Consider the following 13,973-nt stretch of genomic DNA (forward strand, 5'->3'; position numbering starts at 1 on the left):
GTCCTCTCATGAAAGACGGAATTTTTAGCTATATGAATAGCTGCCTGACTGTCAGAGTGAAGTGGAACCGAAAGTGTGATTGGTGCTGAAAGATCATCGAAGAAGCGGGCTAACCAGGTAAGATCTGCCATAACTCTCTACATCGATCGATACTCTGCTTCGGCGGAACTGAGAGAAATTGAGGCTTGTTTTTTCGATTTCCAGGAAATTGGTGAAGATCCTAATGAGATGTAGAAACCACTCACTAATCTCCGAGAATCTGGACATGAACCCCAATCTGAATCACAAAAAGCTTGGAGTTTAAAAGATGGTGATGCAATCATGAAAAGCCCAAGTCATGGGTCTGTAAGAAGATAACGAAGTACTTGGAGAGCATCTTCGAGATGTGGTTGTCGCGGATCCTGCATATATTGACGGAGATGTTGTATTGTAAAGGAAATGTCTGGTCTTATATAAGTAAGATAATTCAACTTCTCAATCAAGTGGCGATATAAGGTTGGATCTTAAATGACTTCTCTAGAGTGTGCAAGAAGTTTTTGTGTCGGATCCAAAGGTGAAGAAGCGGGTTGCTTATCAATGCAGTCAAACTCTTTTAGCAAATCCAAGGTGAATTTGCATTGAGAAAGAATCAAATCAGTTGATTCTCGAAGAACTTCCATCCCCAAGAAATAATGTAAGTTTTCGAGGTCCTTAATCTTGAATTCTTGATCAAGAAAAATTTTCAAGGCATTCAATTCCTCAATGTCATTACCAGTTAGCACGATGTCGTCAACATAAATTGCTACAATAGAGATTGAAGTTCCTTTCTTCTTAAAGCAAAAAAGAGTAGTCATTTAGGGAATATGAATAGCTTTTGAAACTAAGAGCACCTGTAAGCTTTGAATACCACTGTCTTGATACTTGACGAAGTCCATAAAGTGACTTCTTTAACTTGCACACATGTTTGGGTGTTGGAGAGTTCATACCTACTGGAAATTTTATGTATACCTTTTCGTTTAAATCTCCATGTAAGAAAGCGTTGTTAACATCCAATTGATATAATCCCCATCCCTTTTTGACTGCAGTAGCTAGAAGACATCTGATTGTAATCATTTTAATCACTGGAGAAAATGTTTCATTAAAATTTGTACCCTCACATTATACATCACCTCTGATTATTAATCTTGCTTTCAGTCGTTCAATACTTCCATCTGAATGATGTTTAACTTTGTATACCCATTTGCATGGGAGAGCCTTTTTATCAGCAGGAGGTTCAACAACTTCCCAAGTCTCATTCTGGACTAGTGCCTCAATCTCCTTCTGCATTGCTTCTTGCCATCCTGGGTGATGAGCTGTCTAGCTGAAGGTTAGTGGTTCTTGAACATTTGAAAGTGAATTTAAAAATGACTTATTTGAAGTTGAGAGGGCAGAAAAAAAGTAAGAAGCATGTGTTATAGGAGAAAGAAAACATGGTGTGCTAACATCAGTTAATTGCACTGCATTTGTAATGTAGTCACTTAGGTAAGAGGGAGTTTTGTGAATCCGAATGGATTTTCTGAGTGCAACTGGTGAGTTCTTAGGATTTCCATCTATTGGTTGTGGACTGAAAAGTGGTGTAGGAAATTCTGTAACATCTTGATTTGGAAGATTACTCGGATGATGAGAATGTCCAACTGAATTGGTAGTCTGCAAATCAGGAACTTCAAGATTTACTCGAGGTGTATTTGAAGTAGGAAAAATTAATTTATGAGGCTTTGAAATGTTCATTGAAGCAAAGGGATAGATATCCTTATGAAATATCACATCCCTAGAAACAAAAGTCTTCTTTGTGTCAAGTTTAAGGACTTTATACCCTTTCTTACCATGTGAGTATCCTAAGAAAACACAAGGTAAGGCCCCTGGATCAAAATTTTTCCTGTGAGATGAAAGAATAGAAATAAAATATAAACATCCAAAATATTTAAGTCTGGAGTAGTTAGGCTTAGTTTTAAATAATATCTCATAAGTTGTCTTAAGCTTTAAGACCTTTGAAGGGAACCTGTTAATTAAATGTGTTAAGTCAACACACAATCTTCCCAAAAAAGAATAGGTAGATGCGATTGGTAGAGCAAAGCCCTAGAAGTCTCTAGAAGATGCTTATGTTTGCGCTCCACAATTTCATTTTGTTGAGGAGTCCCAACACAAGTTGTCTGATGAAAAATTCCTTGTTTTGAAAAAACATCTGCATGTGCATTCCATGTTCCAAGCTCAAAAGCATTATCTGAACGTATGATTTTGACTTTGTTGTGAAACTGTCTCTCCATCATAGCTAAAAAGATTGCAATACTGGAAACACATTTGATTTTGTGCTAAGAAGATATGTCCAAGTACCTCTACTATAGTCATCAACTATAGTTAAGAAGTACTTATATCCATCATAAGTGGTTGTGTTGTAAGGACCCATGTATGTATGTGAATTATATCAAACATAGTTTTAGAAGTAGTTGAACTAGTGGAAAAGGGTATTTTTGACTGTCTAGCCATATGACATATCGCACAAGGCACAGAAAAATTATCACATGAAGAATTAGGAATAGATGAAATATTCTTCATATTACTCAAAGGCAAGTGGCCTAAACGATAGTGCCACAACTTGTTCTTTACATCAGAATTACTAGAGAAGGAAAGTAAAGATGAAGGAACTTTCTGATTACATAGATTTTTTCCTAACATAAACAAACTTCTAGATGAAGATGACTTCTTGGCAATGAGTTCCAAATGCCTTGATTCCAGAACATAAAGACCACAACTCTCCCTACCAATCACCAGAGGCCTCTTCATTGAGGGGCCTGCAAAAAATAGAAAAGAGAAGTGAATAATATGAGATAGTTATTTTGTTTGCACAATTTATGAACTGAAAATAAATTGAATCTAAAAGCAGAGACATACAACATATTGTGAAGAATCATGTTTGAAAAAAATGAAACTGAACCTGAATGCGTGACTCTAGCCTTATGAGAGTTGGGTAAATTTACATTCAAAGGTTTAGGTAAATGATCTATATTATAGAGAGCAGTTTCATCAAAAGTCATATGTTCAGATGCACCACTATCTAATATCCATGTCTCATTGTTGTTATATGCAAACCAAGTAGTGCAATTATGTGAGAAAGATATACCAACACAATTCACATCTGCATTGTTTTCAGAGCTGTTGGTTCCGTGTTTTCCCATCTGCACTTGCTGAAGGAGTTGTAAGATCTGGCTGATATTTTCTTGAGTAAGTGACTTGATCCCCGTAGTCTGTACTGCATTTTCTTCAGTGCTGAAAGTATTGTTACCTTGAACTAACCTCTGGCATTTTCTTTGATTTGTGAACATAAAATCTGAGGAAAATCCAACAAGCATGTAGCATTGTTCCATAACATGACCTAGCTTCTTGCAATATGAACAAGTAGAGTTATTTTTCTTTCCCTCATACCCAAGTTTTTTCCCTTTAAAATCTCTCACATTGTTTCTCTTACCAACAGTCCCATGTTGTGCAGCAATAAATGAGGCTGATTCTCCCGGATAAACAGGAAAAACATGTATTTCTCTTTGCTTTTCATCCTGGATAACCATAGAGTAAGCTTGGCCAAGAGAAGGTAAAGGACAAGTCAATAGTATGTTGCTTCTCACACCTATGTAGGTGTCATTCAGGGCCATTAAAAATTGCAGCAGTCTCTGGTCTTGGTGCGTTTTCAGACTTTTTCTTTTAGCTCCACATACACATTCACATGAACAAGTAGAAAAATTGATCAAGGTATCTAGTTCATCCCACAAATTTTTCATTTTTGTGAAATAACTTGAAACACTAGAGTTACCTTGAACCACAGCACTTAGTTCTTTCTGCAGTTGAAAAAGTTTAGCCACATTTGTCTGACCAAATCTGTCTTCTAAATCATTCCACAGATCTTTTGCATTGTGTGAGTAAAGAACACTTCCTGCAATTTCTTTTTACAGAGAGTTAAGGAGCCAAGACAACACCATCTCATTTCCTCTAGCCCATGCACTTTGAAGACCAGAGTTTTCATCTGGAATGAAAAGAGTTCCATCTATGAAACCTAGTTTATTCTTGATAGAAAGAGCTATGACTACTGCTCTACGCCAAGCTCCATAGCTTTTGCCATCAAAAGCTGAGAAAACAAGGTTCATGCCTGGGTAGTCTGAAGGATGGAGAAAGAAATGGTGTGTTGAATCAATCACACCTTTATTGGTTGAATCAGTTGTTGCTGCAATTACAACTTCTGTTGTTTCTCCCATTGTAAGGAATAGAGCAAAGTTGAAAAATGAATTTGGGTTTCAAATATCAGGTTGGTCAACTTGCTCTTGATACCATGTAAAGACAGAGAAAATTTTGAACCCAATATGAATTGGTGTGTATTGTCTTAAATCAAAAAATTGTATATAGTGTAGCTAATTTATTCAATTTACCCTATGTACTGCTCCATACCTGTCCATGTACAATTTGTCCTTCTTGTTAATAAAATATATACAAGGAAATATCAAATACAGCTAAGGAATCTCTAGAATATTCTTGCAAAATATTCCTTTGCTATTATGGATAGCTGGATTGTAAAGCACGTGACATAAGGTGTGTTTGGTATAACGGAAAATATTTTCTGTGAAAAATATTTTCCAAGAAAATATTTTCTTGGAAAACAAGTAGTAATCTTATTCATTTTTCGATATTTGGTACGCAAATTAAGAAAAATAACTTCTCAAGAGTATTCATAAATAATTTAGATATAATAAACATGAAGTCATATACTTTCGAACCAACAACCTTTCGAACCCACAAATTTCATACATTTCGGAACCGCTAAACTTTCGAAAGTGCGAAATTTCAAACCCGTAAACTTCCAAATACATAAACCTCTGAACTCATAACTTTGAAACTTGTAAAATTTCGAACCTGTAAACCGAAAGATAAAAAAACTAAAACTGAAATATATACAAAAAAAAAAAAAAAATCCCGAGGGAGAGGGGCAGGGGCGACGACGGGAGTGCAGAAAAATAAAAAAACATAAATCTGAAATTAAAAAAAATATATTTTTTTTGTGCGAGGTGGGGGTAGTGGAGTGGTGCAGGAAAAAAAAATAGAAATTTGAAAATTACAAAAAAAAAGTAAAAAAAAACTTTTTTTTGTGTGTGGGGTGGATGGTGTGGATGGGTGGTGGAGAAAAACGAAAAAACAGAAATTTAAAAATTACAAAAAAAAGTAAAAAAAAATTTTGCGGGGTTGTAGGGTGGGTGGTAACGATAAAAAAAACTAAAATTTGAAAACAAAAGCCTTTTTGGAGAGAGGGGAGGGGATAGGGTTAGGTGGGTGGGTGTGAGGGTGTGGAGTGGGTGAGGAAGGTTGAGAAAGAACATTTTATTCCAATGGAAGAAAAATGAGTTTATAAAAAAAATATTTTCCAAAACATTTAACCCAACCAAACATGGAAAAATTGTGATTGATGCCAAACACATTCATAATCTCCTTCAAGGATACAGTTATCATTTCACAGCACACACTCCCATTATATTTGAAAATAAAATACAACTTCTGTCAAGGAATACCTTTGTACTTTTGAGTCCTAAACCAATATCTTCACTTTTATGTTTTTCTTTAACAATAGGCAGTGGAAGGTCGATCAATTCTCCAATTAAATTCATTTGTTAGAAATCAAGTCTTAGATTGTCTTCTATCTACAACAACAAGACACTTCCTGCTCTGAATATTTGGGGACTCTAATTTCTAACCCGCATGGCTCAAGGTATTTACCTCCCCCACCTTTTTTCTTTTCTTTTTTGGAGTATAAATTTTAAGCTTTAAGATTATTCAACTTCTTCTAACAGATACTAAAAGAGCTGCTGTTGAAGGGGATAGAGAAGATAGAATCAGTGCTTTACCAAGTAACGTTATAGATGGTATCCTTGAGCTCCTGCCGGTCAAAGATGCAGCAAGAACTAGTATTTTGGCCCAAAAATGGAGATATATTTGGGCGATGCTTCCAAATCTGGTGCTAGATAAGTGTTTTTTCGGAAAAATACCACCTCGTCTCTTCAAAGAAATAGTAAATGGGATTCTCTTACAGCATATTGGAGTCATTGTGAAGTTTGTTCTTGACTTTGTAGGATTACCTTTTTCAACATATACAGATAGAGATATTGATAGATGGATGCGTTATGTCACCAGAAATGGTGTCAAGGAGCTAACCCTTGACTTGCCAGATATTAGAACTTATAAACTGCCTTCATATATAATTAATTGTCCAACCCTGACATATTTGGAACTCCAAAACTGTTTATTCAACCCACCAAATTCTTTTCTTGGATTTCAGAATCTTATAGACCTCTATCTTAAAAAAATAACCTTTGTGCCAACCCCAGAGTTTTGTGTTATCAATGTCCCTCGTCTTGTCATTTTGAGTTTGATTTCCTGTGATGGCACTCAATATCTGAACATAGTTTCACCACAGTTGGAGTCCTTGACTCTTCGTGAGTTTCACTCTCTCGTGCTAAATTGCTTTATGAATTGCAAAAGTTTGAGAGCGTTAGTATTTCTTGAATTTGACCAAGTGGTTGAAAAATTAACTTTGGACAAGCTTCTGTCTAGCTTGCCTACACTTGAGGTGCTCGTTTTGGGTTCTATTTTCCTTGAGGTAAGAAACTGAATGCTGCTTTAGTTGGATATCTTATAGGAATCCTATTGATGTGAATCTAATTTTTGTATTTGCTCCAAAGCTGTTGAGTGCAGTCATTGTTCCTAAGGGCCCTCCTTTTACGTTCTACTGCTTGTGGCATCTGTCATTAAGTGTAGATTTTGGCAAATTGAGTCAGATCTCTTGCGCTCTACAGTTAATTAAGAGTTTTCCCCATTTGAGTAAACTTCAGATTTGGGTAAGTAATGGAAAATTTTGTGGTCACGCACTTGATATGCTTATGATCTGGTTGATTTTTGCACTTCATACATGTGAACATGAGAATCTACTTGGTATTTCTTTATACTATTAGGGCATTGTATATCATAGTACGCGTTGGAGCTTAGTTATAACTATTGCAACATAGAACACCATATATTGAGTTTCTTACTGTAAGCATGCTGTTATAAATACCAGTTTCACTCATCTCTGAATGAGAGATGGGTGTGATATCTAGCTTTGACTAAAAATGGAGAAGAAAGAATAAGGATAGCAATGATTGGAAGTGCTCTTATATAGTTCATAATCAAAGGGTAGACCGAGAAGTTATTGAAAGTGGCTGGAACTTGGTATGCTGTGTCTTTCTTGGGACCAAGATAGTGGTAAGCACGCTCCATTTCCAATCAAGAGGTTGTGAGTTCGAGTCACCCCAAGAGTAAGGTGGGGAGTTCTTGGAGGGAGGGAGCCGAGGGTCTATCGGAAACAGCCTCTCTACCCCAGGGTAGAGGTAAGGTCTGTGTACACACTACCCTCCCTAAACCCCACTAATGAGATTATACTGGGTTGTTGTTGTTGTACATAATTAACATGAATAAGCAATGCATCCAGTTAGTAGCAGCGGTCAAGAAGTCATTAGAATTCAAATTGATGAATAAAGTTTAAATTAGGCTCTCTAGCTAAGCTACTGAGTTGCCCCTTTGAGATAAGACCAATCTTATTTATTTAGGAAGCAATTTATTTAAATCTCAAGAATCAAGTTAGATTGTTATTATTAAATGGACTGATAAGACAAGGGCAAACAAATTTTACATTGTTATTGTAGTTTAATCTAACGTACATGTCACTTGCCTTTTCTTTAGATTTTCAACCTACACATAAGATACTTGTTTCCGGTTATCTTTTAAATAACCTGATAAACTTTAAGTGTATACTATAAGTTAAGTCGGCTTAATGCAAACTGTATCCTTCCAATTCGGATACGCCTCGCGTTATGGTAAGAAAGGTATATGTGGTATGTATATGTAGGCACAAGTTGTTTAACTGACTTGGTATTTATTTTATATCATTAGGTCTATGGTACTGGCGACAATGCTGAAGCAGTGAAATATCTGGACAGGGCGGTCCGATCAATTTCGTGGCTTAAAGCCAAACTTTATGAGGGGCTTTAACTTTTTTATTAATAAAAAATATTTTATTTTTATTTGAAGTCTATTTTTCTAACTTTTTTTAGATGCAAAGTTATTATTAATTTTTTATAACCAATTTCAACTAATAAGTCTTTCTCAATTGACAATATAGCTAATTCATTTAATATCTTTGAGACATTGTTGATCTTAGGTAAGGTTTTATCAATTTTAATTTTGAAACACTTTTTTTCGCCGAAGCAACGGTAATAGGAGTTATTAACATTATTCTATAAGTAATATAGGCATTTGAAAAATAATCAAACCTTTTTATTTGATTGAGTATATCAATTAAATTGTTATCTTCTAATTGTACTATTTTTCTTAATATTTTTTATTCAGAAAATAAATCTAAATTATCAATATCGGGTTGATTATTATGATTTAAGGAGCTTTCAAGATGAAGACAATATTTTTTTCAAATTTTCATCAACTATTGATTTCAGTTTTTACCGCTAAATAGAAAACCAAAAATATTTTCATATGCCTCTAATTGTTCAAATCTATTTTAAAGTGAAAAGATAACCTTGTCTACTACTCTCTCCGGTCCATAATAAATGATTTTTTTTGCTTTTATTTTGGTCCAAAATAAGTGTCCTTGTATATAATCGAGAAGGAATTAACTTTATTTTTTCAAAATTTTCCCTTATTTACATATCTTAATGTGTCAAGTTAACAACATATAAATTTTAATTAAAGATAATTTTATTCAATATACATTTTTGTTCTAGGAGTCAGTATTTTCTTAAGGGGTACAACAAAGGTTAAAAAGTCATTTATTATGGACCAGTGAGAGTATGTATAAAAGGTAATCAATTCTAAAGGTTTCTTCAATAGATTTTGAGATTTCACTATTAACATTCACCTCAAATTGTTTCTTCATATATATTACATATTTTTTATAAAATTCGGGTTCGATATTAATTTCAAATGCAATTTTCTTGGCAGAAATTAAAGAAGTTGCAAATCCTTCATCTCTTTATTTGTTAAATAAATAAATCAAACTTTTTCACTTCACATAACTTTGTTTTTAAATTTATATATAGCCTATTAGGTTTTTTAAAAAATGGGGTCTCCATAAATGTGGGACCTAAAGCAGTTGTTTTACCTGCTTTATGGACGACCGCCCCTGTATCTGGACACACCAGCCTGCTTGGACCAACCGCTCAACAAGCTCGAGTATGTGGCCATCAATTCTTTTGAGTGTTCAAAAACTGAAATGTTTTTTGTGAAGTTATTGTGTGCTCGCACTCCATCTCCGGTAAGGATGTGCATTGATCAGGAGCCAGACATTAGTCTCAGGAAAGAAAGGAATATTGCCATAGAACTGATGCACTTCCCTAGAGCTTCTCCTGGGGCAGAGCTATTCTATTTTCCGGGTGCTCCTTAAAAGTCCCATTCCCAGCCAACACTATGGTAATGATTTGGACCCCTTTCTTTCCTAAAATGTGTCAGTTGGTCATATGTGTGGAAAAGTGTTAAAACAATATATCTGCCCCATTTCAGTTATTTAAGGATTTCCAGATAGTTTATAATTGTCGATTGCTCGTTTCTTTAAAGTTTTACGTGGTTGCAGCTTAGTACAACAACAACAACAATCCAGTTGAATCTCACAAGTGGAGTCTGGGGAGGGTCAGACAAGTTCCTTGGCTTCATCGTATCGAATCGGGGGATCGAGATCAACCCCGATAAAATCAAGGTTATCGAAAACATCGCCGTCGTGGACAGTGTAAAAGTCGTGTTTTCGATGTTGTTTGATATGATTTAAGGTTTTGACTAAGTTCGTGACGTGTTTTAGGACCTGTAAGTATGTTTGAATAGGGCTCGGGGGTTTTGGGTGTGATTCGGATCATTTTGGACACGTTGGAATGTCATAATCGATGTCTACCCTGGGAAGATAGAGAGGCTGTTTCTGAAAATAATATTTATGTTTTTGCTTCGATTTTAACCAAACATTCTAAACGTCCATAATCAAATCGAATCTATTTACATTTTTATGCAGAGGTTTGTTTTCTTTTGGTAAGCACCGCTACTTTTGAGATCATGGCTTTATAATTACGTAGCAAACCAATAGAGCGTGAGTTGTATATTCGGGGGCGGCCCGACGAGTTTTGTGACCTAAAACCAAACTTTATGAGGGGCTTAACTTTTTTTTAAAAAAGAAATTTATTTATTTATTTGAAATCTATTTTTCTAGCGTTTCTTAGATACAAAGTTATTTATAATTTTCTTATAATCAGTAACTCCTAATAAGTGTTTCGTCGTGACAATATATATATATATATATATATATATATATATATATATATATATATATAGCTAATTCATTTAACCTTTTTTGAAACATTGTTGATCTTAAGTAAGATTTTATCAATTTTAATTTTGAAAACTTCTTTCCGTTGAAGCGACGGTAACAAGAGTTATTAACATTATTCCATAAGCAATATAGGCATTGAAAAAAGAATCAAATCTTTTTATTTGACGGAGTGTATCAATCAAAATGTTATCTTCTAATTGTATTATTTTCCTTAATACTTTAAATTCCGAAAATAAATCTAAACCATCAATATCGAATTGATTATTATGCTTTAAGGAACATTCAAGATTAAGGCAATATTTTTTTAAATTTCCATCATCTAGTGATCTTAACTTTTACCGCTAAATAGAAAACCAAAAATATTTTCATGTGCTTCAAATTGTCCAAATCTATTTTGAAATGAAAAAAATAATCTTGTCTACTATGCATAAAGTAATCAACTCCAAAGGACTCTTCGAAAGATTTTGAGATTTTATTATCAACATTCTCATAAAAATTTTACTTCCTATATATATCACACGTTTCTTACGAAATTCGGATTCGATATTCATTTCAAGTGTAATTTTCTTGGCAGAAATCATAGTAGTTGCAAATCCTTCTTCTCTATACTTTTTGAAGGAAAAAATTAAACTTTTTCACTTCACATAACCTTTTTTTTTAATTATACCTAGCCTATTAGGTGTAACAAAAAATGAGGGGCCCATAAATGTGGGGTCTAAAGTAATTGTTTTACTTTCTTTATGGAAGGGCCGCCCCTGTGTATATCCCAAAAATTTACAGTTACATATTCTTGGCTTGAGATAATTTTTGCAAGGAGACCAATTTGATTACGATAACTGTATACGGTCAAAACTGGGTTTGCCTCCTGTGTGACTAATCGAGACTGAAATATGGTAGGTTAAAGCTCGACCTCGAATTATATCGAATTGATGTGCGAAGTTATATCATTAAGCTCGACACCATGTCATCGAACAAAATCGAGACCAGACGAGATCGAGGAAAATTTGTCAAGCCGAATAACAGAAGGACGAAATATACGCGATCGGTTGTATATCACGGCGAAAATCTCAGCACGTATCAAGGATAGGCCGATTGATTAGCAAATCATGAGATTTTTTACCTTTTATGGAATTGTATCAAGAGTAGGACTTCCTTACTATATAAAGAGGGTCTGATCATTTGTAACACAGAACACATTATGCAACATAAAGCAATATACTGTAATTTTTTAGCTTTTGTCATCTTGTTATTATGTTCATACATCAGTTGAGACATCTTTTGGTTCAAGGGTGATCGAACTCGAGGGCCAAGGCTGTTCGATTTGGTAAACAGTTTGGCGTAAGGCTATTCGATTTGTGTGGTTTGCATTTATTCTTTTATCGTCAATTTCAATTCTAATCTGTTTCCTTAATTTGTATCAAGTTATATCATGAATCCTTAAAATCGCGTGTAAATTCAATTGTTATTCGATTTTTAGGGTAAACAGTTTAGCGCCCATCGTGGGGTTAAGGATAATAGTGATTACCTGGTACAAACTTTCATAACACACACTATTTTATACTTGTTCTTTGGAGTATCTTTGATTCTAGGATCAAAATGTCGAATTCTCAGTTAGTACCCCTACACGTGGACAATGATTTCTGTCACCACGACGAAAATGATAACATAGCACCAGGGAACGACGTACCTCCAGTTGGCTTGACGGAGTTCCAACTGTAGATCCAATCGACGTCAGCTTGCATGTAGCCATCAATGCAAATTTGGCCGTTGATCCCGAGAGCAGCATCCGTAGAGACGTTCGATCAGCCGCTCAAAGCACACATTGTGGCTAAGAGGGCGGGATCGGCCTGCGGGTGATCTTCGAAATATTGCAAGCTCAACAAGCAGCGATAGCCCATTTTTAAAACCAGAATCACCCACTGAGCAGGATCGAGCTCGAGCTATCCCAGGAAGTTGTCCACAGGGTCGAATCGATTTCAAGGAAATCGAACGAGAAGGAAGCGGGGGTCGATCCTGCAATCATGAAGATGCTCGAAGAACTGACAAAATGAGTTGAGTTGGGGGAAAAGAATATCGAGGCAAACGACAAGAAGGAGGAAACTTACAACTCCAGGGTCGATCAAATCCCGGAGGGACCAAGATTCTAAAAGGTTCGTGCAAAAACCATTTCCCCCCCCAGCGCGGCTCCCAAACTGATTACCAAGAAATTTTGCATGCGCGATATTCCTAAATACAATGGAATGACCGACCCAAATGAGCATGTCACCTCTTACACATGTGCTATCAAAGGGAATGATCTAGAGGATGACGAGATCGAATCTGTCTTGCTAAAGAAATTTGGGAAAACCCTGTCAAAGGGAGCTATGATATGGTACCATAATTTACCGCATGACTCTATTGATTCATTTGCTATACTTGCAGATTCTTTTGTAAAGGCACACGTTGGGGCCATCAAGGTTGATACCAGGAAGTCAGACCTTTTCAAGGTAAGGCAGGAGGATAACAAAATGCTCAGAGAATTCGTGTCTTGATTCCAAATAGAATGAATGGATATGCCACCGGTCGCCGATGATTGGGTTGTTCAAGCTTTCACCCAAGGACTCAATGTTCGAAGTTCAGTGGCTTCGTAGTAGTAGCATTTGATAGAATACCCGGCTATTACTTGGGTCGATGTGCACAATCGGTATCAATTAAAGATCAAGGTTGAAGACGACTAGCTTGGGGCTCATTCCGGGTCCATTAATCCTATCAGGCCCGTTGATAGAATCAAGAGGGACATTGACCGAGAACCGAAGTTGAATAAGGATCGATACCAGCCGTATAATAGAGATCGTAGGAGCAGCGGATCTGGCGAAATCCTGTATAAAATGAAAGGAGGAGTAATCGAGGCCAGAGCTCTCAAGGGCTTATGAGTAAGAACGACTTCGACAGGCCTGTCGGACCTAAAGAGGCACCACGATTATCAGAATATAACTTTAATGTTGACGCAACCGCCATCGTATTGGCTATCGGATGCATCAAAGATACCAAATGTCCTCGACCTTTACAAATCGATCCAGCTCAGAGAAATCCCAACCAAATGTGCAAATATCATGTCACCCATGGCCACAGAACGGAAGATTGTCGACAGTTGAAAGAAGAAGTAGCCAGGTTATTCAACGACCGGCACCTTCGGGAGTTTCTGAGTGATCGAGCCAAGAATCATTTCAGAAATACGGATTCCAATAAATAAAACGAGCAAGAAGAACCTCAACATGTCATTCATATGATTATCATAGGGGTTGATGTTCCCCAAGGTCCGATGTTAAAACGCACCAAGTAATCAATCACGAGGGAGAAACGAACTTGGGACTACATACCAGAAGGAACCTTATCTTTCAATGACGAGGATGCAGAAGGAATCATACAGCCCCATAATGATGCACTGGTAATATCTGTACTGATGAATAAAACTCGAGTTAAATGTGTGTTAATTGATCCAGGTAGTTCGGCCAACATCATTTGATCAAGGGTCGTAGAACAACTCGACCTACAACACAAAATCGTGCCCGCGGCTCGAGTGCTAAAC

At 36.0% G+C, this 13,973-nt stretch overlaps 2 protein-coding genes across 4 annotated transcripts; one reads left to right on the forward strand and one right to left on the reverse strand.

Annotated features, from left to right (window-relative positions):
• Positions 1-503: 503 nt before the first annotated feature.
• Positions 504-4,259, reverse strand: LOC142167300 (uncharacterized). The gene is made up of 7 exons (XM_075227464.1): positions 4,010-4,259; positions 2,951-3,940; positions 2,447-2,807; positions 1,462-1,894; positions 1,149-1,335; positions 988-1,067; positions 504-809 (listed from the first exon to the last, which is right to left on the reverse strand). The coding sequence occupies exons 1-7, from the start codon at positions 4,257-4,259 to the stop codon at positions 504-506; spliced, it is 2,607 nt and encodes an 868-aa protein (XP_075083565.1).
• Positions 4,260-5,505: 1,246 nt separating this feature from the next.
• LOC107805862 (F-box/FBD/LRR-repeat protein At1g13570-like) lies at positions 5,506-10,087 on the forward strand. 3 transcript variants are annotated; one of them, XM_075226748.1, is made up of 5 exons: positions 5,506-5,758; positions 5,841-6,646; positions 6,729-6,884; positions 7,975-9,504; positions 9,665-10,087. In XM_075226748.1, exons 1-4 carry the CDS (start codon positions 5,749-5,751, stop codon positions 8,071-8,073), a joined length of 1,071 nt encoding a protein of 356 aa, XP_075082849.1. In that variant the 5' UTR covers positions 5,506-5,748; the 3' UTR covers positions 8,074-9,504; positions 9,665-10,087. The 3 variants fall into 3 exon arrangements, with proteins under 3 accessions (XP_075082849.1, XP_016485444.1, XP_016485442.1); XM_016629958.2 differs by lacking the exons at positions 6,729-6,884; positions 9,665-10,087 and having other exon boundaries at positions 5,620-5,758; positions 7,975-8,200; XM_016629956.2 differs by lacking the exons at positions 7,975-9,504; positions 9,665-10,087 and having other exon boundaries at positions 5,620-5,758; positions 6,729-7,118.
• Positions 10,088-13,973: the final 3,886 nt, after the last annotated feature.

The sequence above is a fragment of the Nicotiana tabacum genome, chromosome 12, assembly GCF_000715075.1.
Source record: "Nicotiana tabacum cultivar K326 chromosome 12, ASM71507v2, whole genome shotgun sequence".
NCBI lineage: Eukaryota > Viridiplantae > Streptophyta > Magnoliopsida > Solanales > Solanaceae > Nicotiana > Nicotiana tabacum.

What these genes read in the sequence shown, in the direction of transcription:
- LOC142167300 (XM_075227464.1), bottom strand. Translation starts at nt 4,259, where the DNA reads ATGGGAGAAACAACAGAAGTTGTAATTGCAGCAACAACTGATTCAACC. An exon ending in TGAAAACTCTGGTCTTCAAA is followed by an intron (nt 3,941 to 4,009) that starts GTGCATGGGCTA and finishes AAGAAATTGCAG; the next exon opens with GAAGTGTTCTTTACTCACAC. An exon ending in GGCTAGAGTCACGCATTCAG is followed by an intron (nt 2,808 to 2,950) that starts GTTCAGTTTCAT and finishes TATTTTTTGCAG; the next exon opens with GCCCCTCAATGAAGAGGCCT.
- LOC107805862 (XM_016629956.2), top strand. An exon ending in TGGGTTCTATTTTCCTTGAG is followed by an intron (nt 6,647 to 6,728) that starts GTAAGAAACTGA and finishes TTTGCTCCAAAG; the next exon opens with CTGTTGAGTGCAGTCATTGT.